Source organism: Lycorma delicatula, chromosome 10 (genome assembly GCF_047948215.1).
Source record: "Lycorma delicatula isolate Av1 chromosome 10, ASM4794821v1, whole genome shotgun sequence".
Lineage (NCBI taxonomy): Eukaryota > Metazoa > Arthropoda > Insecta > Hemiptera > Fulgoridae > Lycorma > Lycorma delicatula.
In genome coordinates this window covers 24651520-24671836 of record NC_134464.1, presented here as the reverse complement: position 1 = coordinate 24671836, position 20317 = coordinate 24651520, and the positions used below count along the sequence as shown (strand labels likewise).

General features: G+C 27.9%; 1 protein-coding gene across 1 annotated transcript in view; it reads left to right on the top strand.

Annotated features, from left to right (window-relative positions):
• LOC142331687 (cadherin-related family member 1a-like) overlaps positions 1-20317 on the top strand; it is a 113991-nt gene that overhangs the window by 83107 nt on the left and 10567 nt on the right. The window contains 6 exon segments of the mRNA XM_075377719.1: positions 713-755; positions 758-876; positions 6049-6163; positions 10437-10705; positions 12918-13105; positions 15078-15195. Coding sequence (XP_075233834.1) covers positions 713-755; positions 758-876; positions 6049-6163; positions 10437-10705; positions 12918-13105; positions 15078-15195 — 852 coding nt within the window.

The window sequence follows — 20317 nt, the reverse complement described above, 5'->3', positions numbered from 1 at the left end:
AACAGTTGCACTTGTTCTGCTCAAATTAAACTGTTCCACACACTTATACACATTACTGCGGTTTAAACATGTTTCACCATACTGTTTCAACATACTTGAGTAAATTTTCACCAGTTTCACACCTGATAAAAAAAAATCATAGCACTGAACGATGCTTTTCTGGCATACACATTTCAAGTAGAGCTGACATTCTGAAATCAACAAAAGAAGTTATGTTTATATTAATTATGATTGAACAGCTAATTAAATATGTTCCCAAGGTTGCCAACTTGACCCTCAAAAGATTTCATTGTCGTTGAATGAATATCTTCAATACATTATGGGTGCAAAGTGAAAATTTATGTATCTTACTGCTAATGAATATTTTTATAATTTAAATCCCATGAGTTAAAATAAAAACGTTATTCCATGCAGTCAACTAATATAAAAAATATTCAACTTCTTTCATGCTATTATAACAAAAATGTTCATCTGAAACACTGCTGGAAAGAATGATTCTATATGACTAACAAGCTTGGTTAACGTACATTTATTTCATTAAACAGGCAATATTCCATATTAAGAGCTTTTTCTACATTTATATGGTATATTGAGATATAATTTTGTATTTTTGCAATCAAATATTTAAACACACATGCATTTTGTAACTAATTGTAAAAATCTTAAAAAAGTATGGGTTTGATTAATGGTTTATTAATATGTTTTTTCCTAGAAATACCACGGTTCAGTTATAGAAGGTGCTAATAAAGGAACACCGTTAAAGCAACTGATGGTGATTTAGCTAGAACTCCTCAAGGATTTGGTGATATTCGTTATTCGTTAACTGGTGAAAATGCTGGATTGTTTGATATTGATTCTATTACTGGTGAAATTAAGGTAAGCTATTTTTTAAATTACTATTTTATCTTAACCTAATTAATATTTAACCATTTATAAACAGATTAATTGTTCTAATCAGAACATTTAAATTATATTACTGACCATAATGAAGTGATAATGTTTCTGGCTTTTATCTGAAAGATTCTGGGTTAAGATTCTAGTCAGGTTTGGCATTTTTTACAAATTTCAAACATTAAGCTCTTGTCATTAATGTTAACTGTAACTGGAGTAATTGCGTATTCTTTCTTGGGGGAAATTTGTATTCTTTCTTGGAAACAAATATAGTTTTAGCAATTATTTGTTTGTTACCTGAGGTATATTGTTGCAAACTTATACAGAGTTAGAAGAAAATTGGAGGCGTTTTCATACTACAAAACTGAATGATTAAATTAAATTAAACTGAATGATTAATTAAGTAGATGACAGAAATATATGTACATGTATATAGTTACTGTTTTATTTGAAATTTCTATTTGCTATTCGGATCTGCTGTTATGAATTCATCTTTAATTTTAAATAACAAAATGGAGTAAGATAATTACTCCCATCTTTTTTTTTTTTTTAATTATCAACGACCAAAATTGCAAATATACATAGTAAATTAAATGGGACAAGCTTTTGGGATTTCTTGTGTTTCACATTGCATTCTATATAAGTGGTATACTTGTAATACTTACTCAAAAATAACTCGAGTATTAATTGTTCAACAATTTATCATTAAGTGAGCAAAAGTGTGCATTCTTATTTATACAAGGCATGTTTTTTTTTTGTTTTAAATAAGTACCATTTTAATATAAAAAATAACAAGCAGATTTAAAAAAAAAAATTATTCACCTGAAAGCCTGGATTTTAATCTAAAATTCTTTATAATTACCACATACATTAAGCACTTGTCACATCATGTGATCAGCTTCTGCATTTCAGCTCATAGAAATCTGCTGCCTGAGAAGATATAACCTTTGCTGATTGACTGGGAGCTGGTCTAGTGATTAATTTCTCATCGCAAATCAGCTGATTTTGAAGTTGAGAATTCTAAGGTTCAAATCCTAGTAAAGGCAGTTACTTTATATGGATTTGAATATTAGATCGTGGATACCGGTATTCTTTGGTGGTTGGGTTTCAATTAACCATACATCTTAGGCTTGGTCGACCTGAGACTTTACAAGTTTACATTTCATTTACATTCATACATTTCATCCTCTGAAGTAACACATTACAGTAGTTTCGGTAGCTAAACAGAAAAAAAAGAGCTTTGTAAGTCGGGTGCTAGGTCAACACTAAACAGTGGGTGATCAATTTGTTCCCAGATAAATGATGTGATGAGATCTTAGGTTCAATGAGAGGCATGTGGCCAAGCATTGCAGTGAAGTAGCAATATTCCCATGCTGAGCACATTATGCCTTCTGTTTTTGATTGCACAATGCAGTGTAATAGGTCTCACAATATGTCTGTGGATTTATCAATTCACCCCAAGACAAAAATCAACAAGCAACACCTCTGCCTATCCTAAAATACAGTGCACATGATTTTCCAGGCTAACATTGTTTGCTTGAACTTCACTTTCTTGGGAGGTGTTGAGTGTCTCCATTCCATGGATTGTTGTTTTGATTCCTGTGTAATGTGAGGCACCCATGTCTTCTCACCAGTAACAATTCAGTTTAAAAATGGATCGCCTTCATTGTTGTGTATCATTGTGTAGTTGTATCTTCATTGTTGTGAGAAAATTCAAAGCACTGGCTAAATGTTTGATTTTGTGCAACTCTGTCAACACTTTTGGTACCCAGTGTCAGCACAACTTCCAAAAATTTAAGCTTAGAGGCACAATTTCATAGAGAATACTTCTTGAAATTAAAGGAAATTCATTACATAGAGATGAAATCATAAACCATTTATTTTCATAGACTTTTCCATTAACTCTCTGCAACAGATCATGAGTAATGACAGATGGTTGCCCTCTCCATGCCAAATTGTGTACTTTTGTATGGCCCTCTTTAATCTCCTAGTCCCATTTTCTCACCATTCCATTGAACTTAGTGTAATCTCTGTACACTTCACTAATCTCTCAATGAATTTTGACTGCTTTCGTATCTGTTGCATTTAAGAAACAAATTACAGCACATATTTGACGATCAGTGGCACTGTCTAAAGTGATAGACACTTTAAACTGTAAACAAAGACTAACAATCGTGTAATTATGTCTGTAGCAAGCCAGTAGATGTAGTTACTCGGTGCACATGTGGAAAACAATGACAGCATACTGCAATAAACATATATCAAAAAGGCTACTTAACCTCATACTTTGCAAGTATGAGTACCTCATACTTTGCAAGATTTTTATAAAATTAAATCATATGCTGTTATAGACCTGCTGATGTTAAGTATACTACAAATTTAGGGGTTCCATTATCCAAAGGTATCCAAGTTGCACTGATCTGCCAGTTAAATTGATAGATCACTCTTTCTGCGTCCTTCTGGAAATATGTTGTATTTATTAAACAAAATTATAGAAAATGACTGTTTTCAATAAAAATTAACTAACTAATAAAACCATACATCATGTTGAATTAGTATCACATGATGTGAAAGCCAATTGTAGTTATGCCCATGGCGTTAGATATCTATCTATATTGTTGTTTTCGGTTGTTATATTTAATTTAGAATAGAAGAGTAAATGAAAAACACAATTTTAATTAAGTTTTTTGAACATGGCACTGTTGGTAAAATAACTATTATACACAATTTTAAGAACAGCTTACCAAAATTCCAATTTACTTCCTCAAGCGCTTTCGGCTATTCTGCCCATCTTTAAGAGGAATTTATAATTAAAATATATTTTTAAAAATGTAAAATTCACGTAATAAAATTAAGTACATAACAATTATCGTCATTTTGTATTGTTCATAAGTTAAAGTAACTATGTCCGTTTTATGAGTGTCACAATTGTTATGAAATCTGTTGATAGTGGAATCAGTTTAGTCAACTTAATAATTGTTGTTTATTATTTGGTTATATAAAATGTCATCATCGAATTTAATCTGTTCATTTATAAATCTGTTGTTATTACATGTGGTGTTTATGAGATTAAAGGCATTATAAAAATTATTAGAATAATCCAGTACTTCCATGAATTTATTTAGATTATAATTATGTTTAATATTTAAGATGTGTTTTGCAAAATTTGAGCAGTCTTTGTATTTCTTTGTCATACAATTGATATGTTCTTTAGTTCTAATTAAAAAGGTACGATTGGTGATACCAGTATATCATAATTTGCAATGAAATACACACCCTGTTTGTTCATATTATATTTATTTCCAGTTATTAAGGTTTTAGTTGGATCTATTTAATTATAGATTATGTAATAATATTATTATCTATTTAATATTTATATAATTTATGATTTTATTATTAGTAGTATTTGCTGTATTAAAATTAAATAATTTATATATATTTTATTAAATTTTCTATAGCTTAAATTATATTCTATTTTTACATATTTGTTTTCTAAGTTATTTTTTAATTTTATTTTTCCTCTTATATATAATTTACTTTTTAATTTGAAGTATAATCTATCTGTTAAATTATCATTATATCCATTTGATGTGGCAATGTATTTAATATTATTTAATTAATTATTCAATTTTATAGTATTACGTTTAAGATATTTGATTGCTCTGTATAGTGAGGAATTGAAAGTGAAAATTTTTTTGTTTCTATGTATGAAAATGACTAAAGTGAAGTACGATATTTTGTTGGGTTGGTTTCCTATATATGTTTATCTTCAGTTTATTATTATTGAAGATTTTATTAATTGTTATATTTAGATAATCAATTCTATTGTTAATTTATTGATTCACAATGAAATTAATGTTTTCATCCAATGAGTTGATTTCATTAAATATTATATTTTCTTCAGTATTAACCTTTTGATTAAATGGCAGTGGTTTCCAAACTTTTCTGAGTCGCAGCCCCCTTTTTCAATTAAGTTTTTTCCATGGCACCCTATCCTAAGTAAAAGTATGACTACTCATAAGTAAGAGATAAAAATAAATAAACTCATTTATTTTCATTATTTTTTTTACTTTATTAACATTAAATTAATGATTATAAATATCTTGGTTCAATTAATTATGAAGCTTTTACAATATTTTGTGGCACCCCTGTGAAGACTGTGCTCCCCAGGGCTCCATGGCTGACAGTTTGTCAGCCATAAAAGTTTGTCATAATTATTCATAAAAATGTCTGCCATGATTGCCAAAAGTGATGATTCGATGGCAAGACCTTTTTCCAGTTGGTAAAGTTTGTTATTGAATTTAAAATAATTGTATTTAAGACATAATTGTAATAAGTTAATTATTTCATTTGTCAGATTGATTTATAATTTTAATTCAGATAAAGTATTATTAATTATAATAAAATTATGAGTTGATGACTTACTTATGTCCTATGAGTACCAATCTATGCATATTAAATTGCTACAACCAAAAATTATTCCATAGAACTTATGTAAAATTATTGGCTCTAATAGAATTCTTAAAGCAAACAGATGTAGAAAAAAATTATTTCATTATTTTTCAGGGTTAAATTAATAGTTCTAATTTTTTTACTATCAACAACTTCAAGATTAGATATCTGGATTTATACTTTACTTTGTTATTTTTTATTCAAGAAAGTGGATAAAAATATTTACATATTTCTTATGCTCTAGAACACATTTCCATATCCTGTTGTGTTCAGCTTAAATATGGTTAACAAATTTCTATACTCATTCACTTGGTGAGTACCTCCCCGTGTGAAAACAAAACTTTAATTTATTTGCAAGATAGTTATGTGATTTTAATAATAACCTTTTCAAAAAATTCAATCCAATAATAAATGGATTTTTTCTATAAATTCTTCATCACTTTGTATAACTTGAAGATCAGCAGTTCATGTTTGTCTTATTTTAAGTTTTACTATATGGGTTTTTGACATATCTGTTGTCAAATATTTAAATATTACAGTCACTGATACATTTAAATTACCAGTAAACAGTTGGTTCAAAATTTGATTTCTTCAGATTGTTAATTGAGAGAAGGCTAAATAGTTGTACAAAAAACCTAAATTTTTTAATATTATTATGTTTAATAATCATTTATTTGTTTTTTTCTTAATTTTTAATGATATTAGGTATCTGGAAATGGTACAATAGATCGAGAAAAGCAGTCTGTACTTAGAATAATAGCTGTTGCATCAGATACTCCTTCTGATGACGCAAACCAGAGACGATCATCTGTTCCAGTGAGTAAATCAATTTAAACATTATTATGATTTTAATAATTATCGCTTACTTGTGATTCTTCATGCGTTATCAAAAATTTTTGAGAAGGATATAGTTTCCTTGCTACTCTGTTACTTTGAAAATAATACATTGTTATTTGTATCATACCCAGTTTGGTTTCCATAAAGGAAAGAATTAAAGCAGTAAATGAATTTCTAACAAACATTTGTATGCTCTTGATGGGTCACAGCTATCTCTTGGTGTCTTCTGTGATTTATCAAAGGCGTTTGATTGTGTGAATCATAAGCTGCTGCTCTGGAAGCTTTAATTCTATAATTTGTGGAGCTCCTTTTACTCTACTTAAGTCGTATTGAAAAGACTATCGCCAGAATGTTCATGTCAGGTTATTAAACCTGAGTAACATCCATGAGTTTTATATTATTTGTTTAGAAATTTTTTTTTTGTCTTTTTTGGTTGGTAATAAATGAAGTTTTAAGGTAGTTTCTAATTGTTTTGCTTATCTGTTTTAGCATCATATCATGGCTCAATGGATTTTTTTTGTAAAAAAAAAAAAAAATAGTCTGCCGGTTGAAATTTTAAAAATGGACAAAATTTATTTCCCAAACTCCATCAACTCTTCCTTAAAGAATGTAAAATTCTCCAAGAGGTTAATTGATTTTAATTGACACCTTATTAAAGATGCATGGATTAAAACTATATGTTTTAGTCAAGGCTTATGAAATGATTTAGGAACAACATTTTTATCAAGATCTTAGGATCTAAAGTCAAGGACAGTGATTACACTGGGACATTAAGTCCCAAATGAAAAGTAGTAGTTTACTCCTCTAAATGAGGTTAAGTTAAAAAAGGGGGATGAAGTGGAACAGTGTGATAATATCTTGAAATGGAAGGATAATAGACATCCTAGCCATTTATAATGAATATGTTGGAAAAGGTGAGGTAGTTGCAAGTAAAGGAGGAAAAAATAAAATCATCCCTGAAGTGATTGATGAGTAAAAGTACATGAAAAGGATTGTTAGACAAGACCAAATGTCAGCTTACTACTCTTCTTATAAGTCCCTTAAGTGTTTTAAAAAATTGGCTATTCCCATTATATTCATAAATATCTTAACTTTATACCATAAATTACTGAGTTTATTACCACTGGAAGTCCATTTTGTTACCCAGTAAAGGAATTATCCATGACATCTAGCATGATTTCCAAATAGTGATCTCTAAGTCTTTATTACCAGATCCTAACATCCTACTAGTAAAGCAGCATAAGGTCCACTAATTAATTTATTTACCCCCTTTTCTTTCTAAACTTTCAAATGAGAGAATAAAGAAGAAACAGTGAAAATGTACTGCAGGAAAAAAACTGCTTGTTACCAGTTATACTTGTTCCAGTTACCTCGATTTACCCAGTATATACTTAGAATGTATACTATCACGAATATTAAGATTAATTTCTAATAGTAAGAGTTTTATTTCAAATTTCTTCAAGAAGATACATTTTTTTTACTAAAAGATGTAAACTTCCATTAGTTATATTTAAGGTAAATGTGTGTTTGTTTTTTTATATTTAATTGCTAATTAAGTAAAAAATATTTGTAGGTCTATTTTTATTAAATCCTGTTTAATATTATTATAATTATGTTAATATTTTACCACCATTCTTAATGAGTGGAAGATTTATTTTAATTAATTGAATATTGAATAATAGTTTGGTTTAATTAAATTAAATTCTATATCCATTGTAGTTTATATTATTTTTTTTATTATTAATATATTTTTATTTTTTATATTTTATCCCATGGATAGTATTATCAATTTTATAATTTCTTTAAATATTAATACTAAAAATTTTAATTTATTAATAATAAATATTTAATTTAACTTAGCACGTTTATTATAATCATCATTTAAATTCTGAAATAAATTAACCATTGTCGGACTTAAAAATAATTTTTATAGGAAGTTTATATAAAATCTAAATTTCATGTCTTAAAGCAAATTTTAGTAATTTACAAAAAGAAATGTGAAACGTCATTGATAAAATTATTATTTCAAAAGATGGAGTATTTTCATGCTATGGAAAGGAGTGATATGAAAAAATATTTCTATATTGTAAAAAATCATATACATAAAACTAAAAACGTACTAAATATATAAAACAAATTTATTTTATGATAAAAAATTATTTTATATACATAAAAAAGACTAAATACTGGAATGTTTTTCAAAACCTGGAATTGGATAACTGCATGCTCAGCATGGAAACTAAGAAGCTACAGAGTTTCAGTAATCACTGGTACACTTCAGCTCCATGGAGTACTGAGTATTTTTCCTGCAGATTTATGTAATATAATTTATTTAATGTACTTAGATTTAAAATTAGCACAAAGTGTAATAATATTGTGAATAATGAACAATATTTTTTAGTTTCATAATGATAATATGTTATTAAAAATAAAATTTTCCGAGATTCATAAGTATGTTTATATAAATAAAATATTTTTTTATTATTTTTTGTTTTTTTAAAGCTGCTTATTTTTAAAACTTCTGAAAAAATTATTTAAAACACTTGATTTTCAGTAAATTATTCACTATCATCAGATGTAAAATATTTAATGCAGAAGCATTTGCAAATAAAAAAAATATACCGAAAGTTATTGAAATAATTTAGATAAGATTATACTCAAAGACCTTTTACAAAATTTTTTTAATTTGAAATGTTTATAATTTGAATATATTTAATCATTTAAATAATAGTTGCAATAATCTAAATTAATTTGATTTTCTTTAAATACACCAAATTTATGATCTTTAGAAACATGGGTTGCATAATTTGAATTTAAATTGGTATATTTTTATGCTGAATATTGTTTGTTGAATCTTTTTTTGATGTTTTAATTTTAATTTTAGATGTAAAATTTTGAGCAATTTTTTGTATCACGTGTAACTCAATACAAATAATCTTGTATTAAGTGTGTTTCTTTTTCTGTTACAAAGATAGTAGAAAATTTTACTAATTGTTTTCAGAATGCTAATATTAGAAATTTTATTTAAGATTTTTACTTATTTTGTTAACAATAATTTTTCCTATAAGTTAGAGAAAATTATTTTTTATTGTTGTTTTTATAATGTGAATTAGTTTAATAATTATTACTAATAACAACATGATGATGAAGTACATAATAAAAGTTATTGAAAGTTCAATTTAAAATCAATTTTGTTGTATAAAACTTTTCTGTTGCTACAAAATTTACTCAGGTCTTGTGAGGAAGAACTAAATATTCCACAGCAAGGAGAATTAAGGCAGTCACCAGTACTCTCTGTATAAATGCAGCATGTTTATGCACTTAAAGAAATCTGCTTATAAATTCATTTATAAATGCTTATAAACAGAGAGTGAGTGTTTGCCTTCTTGTATGAGCAGTTAACATTTCCAGGCCTGGTTGGATCATTTTTTTTTAGCACTGTTGACTTTTCATAAATGTTTGTTGTTAACCATTCTGTTTTTGGGTTTTAATTACAATAAATCCTGGTTAATGAGCTATGGAACACTTACATTGGACACAACAGTCCACAGAACCTGATTCAGCAAAGTTGTATTTGATGACTTAGAAACTTGGGAAAGTCATATGAATAAAATTTTAAAATTTATTCATATGATTTAATGATCTCTACATGGAGGGGATCTCAAAATTATCAAACAAAACAATATAAGTGAGAGCTTCATGGCCCATCCAGGAAGGAGATGTCCTTTACCTGCCTACAGTTCCCCAGCTGGGAATTGGGTATTTTTACTCTGGATTAAAGCAGCGTATTACATTAATGATCGACTGTTTTCCATTGGCTAATTTAAATATTTGCTTCACAAATCATTTTTTTAAAATCAAGAACTACAGACCACTTTTTTTTTAGAACCATCCAAGAACAACAGATTCTTCTAAAGAAAACTCTTATCCATCCTTAGAATATGAATTTGTGAAAATATCTCACTGAATTACAAACTGTTCAATTACATCTTCACGGAGAATATTTTCAAATATATATCAAAGCATATTTTCAAATTTGTTTTTTTTCCACCACATAGAAACTGTTAGGTTCAGACAGAAACTATGAGAAAAGTTAAGGAAATAATTCTTAAAACTGTAGATACTTTTAATGTATCCACTTTATATAGTTGGAGATAAAAAACAGCCTTAAATGATAAAATTTTCCCATTTTATGCATTTATTAGGTTAATTCATTTCAGATTTATGATTATCTTATAAATTCTTACGTTTTACAGGTGTTCGCATTAATGTTCCAGTTGACACATTATTGTTGACCTTATTAGCTACTGATATCGACGCTGATGCAGCACCTGTAACATATCATTTAGAATCTACGCAGTTTAGTCGTCCTTTATCACCACTTTTTAATGGTACGCAATTTTCATTAGACAGTATAACTGGAGAATTGCATACAGCTACTCATATGACACCATTTTCTGATGGACATTTTATCCTTAGAATATTTGCTAATAATAGTCAAGAACATTCTTACGCTACTATAAAGGTATGTATAACATGTGTATAAATTAATAATTAATCATCACTTATTTACTGTATTTCAGCTATAATACAAGGTGATATCAAAAGGTTATGGTAAAAGCTCTATTTAAGGAAAAGTACTTAATTTATCTAAGTTTGAATACCATCCTCTTCAAAGTAGTCACCCTGTGCAATAATGCACCAATGAAAAGTGGCTACCTTTCAGCTGCATCACTTTTGGTAAAAGGAAGAAGTCTGCTGAGTGAGTTGGGTGTGGAAGCGATAACATGTTCTTTATGAGAAGATTATGAAAATGGAGTGCTAGGTGACAGGGTGCATTGTCATTGTGAATCCAGTTCTTCACATGCGACAGATCTGGTTGCTTTCATGAAATTTTCTCCATCAAATTTCTTAGAACATGGCAATAAAATTATTTATTGATAGTCTGACTCAGGGGGACGAATTCTCTGAGAATTTTTTCCTCATTTTCAGGGACAATGCTAGTCTTAAGAATTGCTCATTGTACTCCAGAGATGTTCTGCTTTTGAAATGTGTGTGTCAATCAAAAGATTTTGTGCAACTCATTGGCTCATTGCTATAAGCTTGGAAAAGCAAATTGAATGTCTGTAGACAATTTTCTTGGCTTAATGCAAAATTTCATATTGGCTCCATGTTCCAATTTCTAACTATGGTTAATTGCAGACTATCACACACACTTGGTCATAAATACACCAGTTTAACATCTTCTAATGTAAATGCATCAATGTCACTTGGCACACTGCATTATAAAGTTTAGAGCGTAAGCTTACTGCTCACTTAACCTATGTAGTCATCTGTTGGCACATTACCAAACCAGTCCAGAAATGTTTTGATGCTACTGATATTGATTTGAATAGTGTTTCATTCTAATCAGAATATTCTGTTCCAGTCAGACATGGTGATGATTTTTTGTTTCATTATCAATGCCTTTTTCAAGCCTTTGATGATGATTGAAGGTCTCCTCGAATACTTTTTATTATGTATCTTCATTCTACCATTCTGAAATATTTCAGGACTGTCCAGTATCAGAAGTTTTGTTTTTTTACCGAGCTGTGGAGGAAGAATATTGCCTCATCAATCATGATGAGTGTCCTCTTGAGATCATCATGCATGTGATAGCACTGCCCCATCTTTTGTTAACAATGAACATGTAAAACTTTGTATGCAGCAGTTAATTTCTGGATGATTTGCTGTGTATACGAGTGAAAATGCAAATTAGTGTGTAAAAAGTTTTTATTTATTTCTGTCTGACAAATTCAAGAGTTGGGGAATGCAATCATATTGATTGACTTGGACTCTTTTCCAAAGCTTCTCACATTCTTGATATTTCAGGTGACCAACCAGTGTTTCAACAAGTGTAAACTTTATCATGGACAGATCCATTTTCACTTTACTGACACTTATTGATTGACTGTTTTCCTTAAAGGTGCAAAAAATATTACCAAATGTTTTGAAACTCTTGCTGCATAGATACGATCGACTTGCTTAACATGAACTGTTCCACACAAAACATACTCTTCTACATGGACCAAAGATCCATTGTATCTAACCATCACTGTCAGTGACTCCTCTCACAATCCACATAAGCAGTGTTGCCATCTCAAAATTAGTAATGTTAAATGTAATTATAATTTACCCTTTATATAATTTATAAGTACTTCAGCTTTATAAATCTGATATGAGAATGTATTAAAAATTAACAAATTCACATTTATAATATAGTGAACTTACATTAGTATTAGTGAAAAGTACAAAGAATGAGTGTAATTTTAATTTTAAAACATATTTTATGAAATATGATTGGGGATTGCAGTATCAGATAACACAACTGACTTCTGCAGTCCAGTCTTTTGTATTATTAACTGATTCACTCTATTTATAGAGGTGTATCATGTAACATTTGAACACCTGAATAAATTGAATTGAATTTGTTATTAAATCATTAAATTATAGAACATAATATTTTTTTTTTGTTTTTCATTTAATCAGTATATCTTATATCTTAATAAATTATTTGCAGATAAATTCCTGCCGTTATAAATATAAACAAAAATAAATAAAATTGCATTTTCTGACACTTCATTGGATGCTGTACTTCTTTTGAATTTAATGCTTCCAAGATAATGTATAAAGCCTTGTTAATATCATTATATGCTTGTTTCTTTTTTATTTTTATTTAGTAGAGTTACTTTTTTCAGGTATTTGTTGTTCGTGAAAGAGGTTTATTAAAATTTGTATTCAGTAGGCCACCGGCTGATGTTAGACAAAATTTATTAGAATTTCGTCATGATGTTGAAAAAGCTCTAGCATTAGGTGGAAGTTTAAATATCTATGATACTCAGTTTCATTCTAAACAAGATGGAAGTTTAGATTTTAGTAGTACAAGGTAATATTTTTTTTATAACATTTTAACAAATTTACTGATATATTTAATATTGAATTTCTTTGTTGAAAAAATGTAATTGAAAATTAACAAAATGTATTGCATTCACCAGATTAACATACAGAGGTATAAAAAATAATAATTCTATTGTTTTCTTGTTGATTGCTATAACAACATTGAAATTGCTATCAACATATTGATGTTGAATCATCTTTTCATGTTGTAGCATTATAGATAACATATAGTATAGTAACTTTCTGTAAAAGTTGCTTGTACTGTTTAAGCATACATGCCTTTATAAAAAAAAAAACTGATGATGTCTTTCAGCAGGATTACAAAAAATGTTAACAGATAATCAGTATGCTTGTTTTGCATTGAAATCTTGCTAAAAGTGGTTTTATTGTTTATGCATTCACTTTAAAAAAAACTGACTTATTTAATTGATTGGTGTGAACTATTAGATATTCATTATTCCGTGAAGTATTTTAAACTATTGTCATTCATAAATTTTAATGCAAATGGTAAATTGTGTTACATGAAAATAAAGGTAAGGTTTATAAATTACAGCTAAGTAAACTACACAAGAAGTTGCTGTGGTTTCATGTTAAGTCAGAATACAATCAAAGATTGCACTGAATCAGTGGGAAAGCATTCTATTTGCTAGAATGAATTATATCCATTGTGAAGTGCAGTAATGATTTTGAATAAAATTTCAGGATCCCCTGAACAGATGGATCATAAAGTGGAGTGAACATTTTTAGAATTTGTGTCATTTCTAGGCGAGAATGTCCAAAGTCAAGTGAAGAGATTGTGGATCATTTTAGACAAACCCTCAGCCCTTCATCTGGAGGTTTTGGATTTGAATTCCAGTCAGGCATGGTTTTTTTTTCATTTGCTACAAATTTCAATTCTCATAAGCAAAATGACCAAAAGCAGATGATTCCTGTCATCTCAAAGAAAAAAAAAACTTGTACACCTTACAGTTTCACTATATTTACAAGCTCATTACCAATAATTTTTTATATTCTTCAAAAGAGATTGGAAAGCTGGTGCGGGCTCTCAGCATCAGTGATAAAGAAGTGCAACTTCATTTCTGCATTAGTTCATCATATAAATTTGAGATTAACAGTTAAATGGAATCACACCTGTGTTTTGTGATGAAACTTGTGTTTTGTGATGAAACTACTTCTCATGCGTGTAAGACTGTAAATCTATACAATGTGCAAATATAGACTGAAAATAGACTGGAAATCACCACATAGTTACTGAACATATGTAAATCTATCTAAACTGAATTGTTTTTCCTGTTTCAATGATCAAGTTATAAGGTCATATTTCTTTGCAGTGTACTATCATAGAAACAACGTATTTGGACATGTTGAAAAGTTGGCTGACACTTTAGATAATTATAGGGATTATCATTACACGATAATATGCATCCCATTACCATAATAAGATTCAATACTGTCTCATGAAAACTTCTACGGGAAGTTTTCCCATAGTTTTGGATAGAATAGACAGGTCACGATGGTGAGGTGTAATCGTAGTGGCTATCCTGATATACTGAATTTTACACCAATTTTTTTAAGGGCTTTACGAAGGTTATATTTTTTGTATGCTCACTCCCAGCTAATCTTATGAAATTTCAAATTTTTTTACTGGTGATAGACATGAATTGACCGATAGATATGAATTGACCAGAAAAAAAATGTCTAAAAAGTATACAGGATAAAATGATGTACCATATAGATACCTGCAAAGGTGGACACTTTGATCATTTATGAATCTGTCTGAAAAAACTGAAGATTTTAGCTTCTTTTTAAGATAATGTATAAGTCTGTTTCATAATTTATTAGAACTGATTATTTTAAATGTTTTTGGATATATAGATCATGAGATAATACTTCATTATGCTATATTTTATATTAATATTTAAATTATATATTAACAGCACTTTATTCGATTTTTTTTTTAGTTCATGTTTCCAATTAGTTGGATCTCAAGGATATGATATCAAAGAAATGGAATCATTATTAAAAGAAAATCCAAAATTGGACAATATTTACAATAAATATAGTGTTCAGTCAGTTGAGGTAAGTAATTTGTTTAAAGCTTTTTATTAATTAATCTGATAATATGTAAGCTTTTTATTGCACGACTAATATCCAATCTGTATACAATTTGCACTAAAAAACGTTATGTAACATACTGTTATGCTTGAAAATTGCATCCTTAATTTCCATAATTTATTTTTTTGTGACTCTTCTTGGACTCATTTTGAAATTTGAACTAGGTTTGTTTGTCTGTCTTTCTAAAGATGTGCATATGTGTATTTTCAATCAGCCATATACATTTTGTAAGCATTTTTTTCTCTGTGATTATTAATATAATTTTTTTCTTTTAACTAGTGAAACATTTTATACAGTTTTTATATTATATTTTTCAGTTTTTAAATAACTTGCTTCATAATAATGGTAAAAATCTAGCCTTATCAGATTAGAATTGAAGTGCCTACTATCTAGGATTAGACTGTTTACTAGGTAAACCTTTTTACTTCCAAGTGACCACAATTCTACTATTGTAAACAATTTAATTCCATTGTAAACAATTTTTTCCAAAATACAAAAAAATCCATACTTTTTAATACAGATCAACATTTACTCATTTTGTGAAATGAAAAACAATTCTAAATATTTACCATATTTAGTATCCAGTTAGTAATTGTTTTTTTGTAGCCCATGTTCATTTAGGATAAGCAGTTTCTGCCATTATTTGGCATTTTCTGAGCAATAATTATTTTAATCAAAAATGGTTATTTTTGGAGATTAATTAAACAATTTTTTTCTTGATGTGAATAAGAATTTAAACAAATCTAACTCTGTATTATAATTTATTTATTTCATTAACTGTAAATATTATTGCATGTTAGCCAAGATCCAATTATAAATGGTTAAATTAATAATATTATAATAATTAATTGTATATTTTGTAAACAGAAAATTATTAAATTATAATTCATTTACCAAAGTGCGAAACCAAAGACCAAATAAAGCAAGTAAAGACATTTGTTGAACCCAAAATCAAACAAAAGAAATCAGAACTGATGTTTACTTTGACAATATTTAATTTTATCCTAACATTGCTTCAAAAATAAAAATAATTACAAGTGAATAAGTAGAAGCAAAATATTTAACAAAATTTATGCGACCCCCAAAATTGTTTTCATTGTTATATAAATTAAATTATTATTATTTCAAATAAGTGATATTTTTTACTTTATATATATTTATTATTATTATTATTACTATTATTATTTCCGATTATTCCCCTTAAGGAGAGCACGTGAAACTTGAGTCAATCATGGCTTTAATCCTTCTTCTCTATCCTATATATGTGAGAACAACTGTTATTCACTGACAAAAGGTTTACCTATGGGTTCACCTATTTCTGCAATTATTTAATTCATGACATATTAAGTGCTATTATGGATGAGATATGTACATGATATTTTGGTTATATATAATTCACTTATAAATAATGAACATTTGTTCATTATGAATAAACTTAATAACTATAATGATAATTTAAAGTTTACGTGTGAAATAGAAAAGAACAGAAAATCACCCATGGTCACAAAAAAATATATGTAAAAATCTGATGTTTAGAGAGCCTTAGGGCTTTACATTATACAAGGAACAATGATAAACTTAAAAAAGAAATGTATGTAATAAAACAAATAGCAGTATTTAATGGTTTTGATGTTGGAGGTATAGATAAAATATATTGAAAGCAGAGATTTAAGTACCGTGATAGTTTTACACAACTGCAACAAGAAAATAGCACAGAGATTAGTAATAGTTTTTTCTTAAAATACAGTTATACAAATAAAATAATAGACAAAATTACTGATATTTATGATAAAGTTAAATGTAAAAAAGCTTACAAACTAAACAACCATATAAAATATTTAAGTAATAATAATAATAGTAATAAAGTAATGGAGAGGATTTAAGTGGAATGTATAAAATTAAATGTAATGAATGCAATAAAATTTATATTGGTAAAACTAACACTTTTACAAAATGAGGTTTATGTAACATTACAATGCTTACAAAAATGGAAAGAGAGGTGTATCTAATATGGGCGACTATTTGTTGTTGTGAGGGCACAGTGTTACTGATTGTAAAAATAATTTAGAAATTTTGGAAATATTGCAAACATATATTTTTTCAAAAATAATCATTCCTAATTGAAATAGATATTTTCTTAACAAAATATTAAAAAAAAACCAGAAATAACTTGTTACCATTTTGCCCCAAAAAGCCCAATTAAGCAAGGGTAGAACAATGAAAAATATCTCATTAGCAGATTTCACTAACACGTCAAGTTAGGTTAAACTAAAAAGAACAAGTGATAAAATTTTGTCTTGATAGAATTAAAATTTTTTTAGTGATAAAATTAAAAATGTTAAAAACCCACGAAGCAGTTTTTGAAGAAACATATCTATTACAGCGCCCCCTGGTAGCTTGTAACCGTAAAACTAATCTAAGAACCTGCTCTGTGGTGATACCTATGTAATGCAGAAAACCACATCAAAATTGACCTGTTTTAGAGAAACACTTCTATTGCAGCACCCCCTGTTGGCCTATAACCGTAAAACTAATCTAAAAACCTGCTCTGAGGTGATACCTATGTAATGCATAAACCGCATAAAAACTGGTCCAGTCGTTTTTGAAGAAAATGGTAACACACACGTATACAAAACCTCTTACCCCAAATGCATACACTGTTTCCGTTCCATCATGGGCAAAAAACTACTCGATCAGTCAACAAAAAATTTACCTGTGTTTCTTGACATAACTGAGACGTTTTTTGGTACTTACGTATTAACGCCACCGCAGCTACAGCTTTATTTAAAATTAAGTATTTATTTTATTGAGTCTCTTTATTAATTTTAAGAAATGGTTATTTATATTTATTTATTTTATAAATATAATTTAACCAAACTTAACCTATGCTCGCTATGCTCGCTAACCTTAACTAATTAACACCGTAATTATTTGAGTATTTATTTAATAAATTCAGTAATTATTAAATAATTAGTCAATGTTAATTAGTCAAGGTTAGCGAGCGAAGCGAGCGTAGGTTAAGTTTGGTTAAACTATATTTATAAAATAAATATATTAAAATTAATAAAGAGACTGTTTTGAATCTATGTTAAACTCTATATCGGCCCATTTTCCACCAAAATCCGATTGACTACTTTGTTTTTAAATAAAGCTGTAGCTGCAGTGGCGTTAATACGTAAGTACCAGTTTTTTTTTAGATATATCATTCTGAAAAAAATTGCATTAAAATTGACCCGACCGTTTTAGAGAAACACATCTACTTCAGTGCCCCTTGATAGCCTATAACTGTAAAACATGTCTAAGAACCTGCTCTGAAGTGACACCTATGTATTGCAAAAAACCACATTGAAATCTGTCCAGTAGTTTTTGGCAAAAATGGTAACAGACATACACACACACACAACCTCTTACCCCAAATGCATGTACCGTCTCCATTACATCATGGGTAAAGAGTTAAAAATAATTTACTTAAAAATTATCCCCCCCATCTCACTCTCTCTCTCTCTCTCTCTCTCTCTGTCTGTCTGTGTGTGTGTGTGTGTGTGTTTTTTTATATGATTGGAATAATCAGTCATTAAATTCTGATTAAATTAATAAATTAAATTCATTAAATTCTGAATATATTTATTATTATGTGTAAAATAAAAAGGTTGTTAAAACACAAATTATGAAATTTATAGAATAAAATGTATTATTTAAAAAAAATATGTTTATAAAAATGTAACAGCTTATTTTTAATTTAATAATTAAACATAAATGAAATAATAAAAATATTCTTTGCTACAAGAATTTCTAATCTTTCTAAGATTTGTATATTGTTCTATTTACCACTTTCTACCTAAAATATTTAACTTTTACACATTTTTGAAAATTACGTATAATGTTCGAATCACATTTGTCCTTTGATCACATTTGAGTCCTTGATCACATTTTTAGAAGTCAACCTTGATTGATCTGTTTATACTCCTTTTGTCATTTTCTGTATGTAAATCATTAATTGCTGTAGAGTTTCATTTGTTTAACTTTTTGATAAAGAAAAATAATTACAACAGAACTATTAAAAACCAACCAAAAAACTAGGTGTGACTGAACTGAATAAAGGGTAACATAATAAATGTGTACAATATAGGTAATTAACATATGTTGATAAGGTGTAGATACACCTGACCCATTAAATGTTGTAACACAACTGAAATAAATTAGTATTGCAGTTTTAGTGGTACATAATATTTGATAAAATATTAATACACGTTTTGTTAATGTGTTTTACAAATTATATTCCTAATAATTTTAATTTTTAGATTCAGTTGATAAAAAGTTAATATTTATTATATGTATTGAATAAAAGTTAATGTTAATTATAATTTATTGCATCAGATATTTAAAATTGAGCATGAATAATGATGAAACTATGTAACAACATATGTGTGAATAAATGATATCAGTACTGTAAACAAAATTATTATTTTTCAGGTGACCTGGAGATATTAAACTAGCTACTGCATTCAATATTTTAATTTTCATTATCATATGTATATTGATTGTGTAAATCACATGTAATAAAATATTTGTCATACCAGATTTACAGTATGTGAAACAGGTTTTTATCAATAACTAGAACTGATATCTGTTAATTTTAAAGATACGTATACCGGGAGATATTTAAGTATGGAAACTGCTTTATACTGCATAACTGAGAGATATTTGGAGGCAAAAAGAAGGAGGCTGATAGGTATTTGAAGGGTTCATATAGTTTCATACAGTCTGCATTATGGTGGGTTTTTTAATTTTTATCTGCTGTATTAAATCAAACTTAATTTTTTTTAAATAGAAGCTATATGAAACATGTTTTTGATTTAAAATTTTACTAGAAAAATGATGGTGAAATTCATTTTTCTGTTAATGCCTTTGTTATATACTTATAAGCATTCAAAGTTGCAATGAGTATAATTCATAATTCCAAGTAGCTTATAAGGGTGATATTTATTTGTATTAAGAATTTTTTTGAACTGAAAAATAACTGATATCATGTTAGACAACAGCTTTCCCAATCGATGAATGAGAATTCACAAAAGGTCTGCATTCA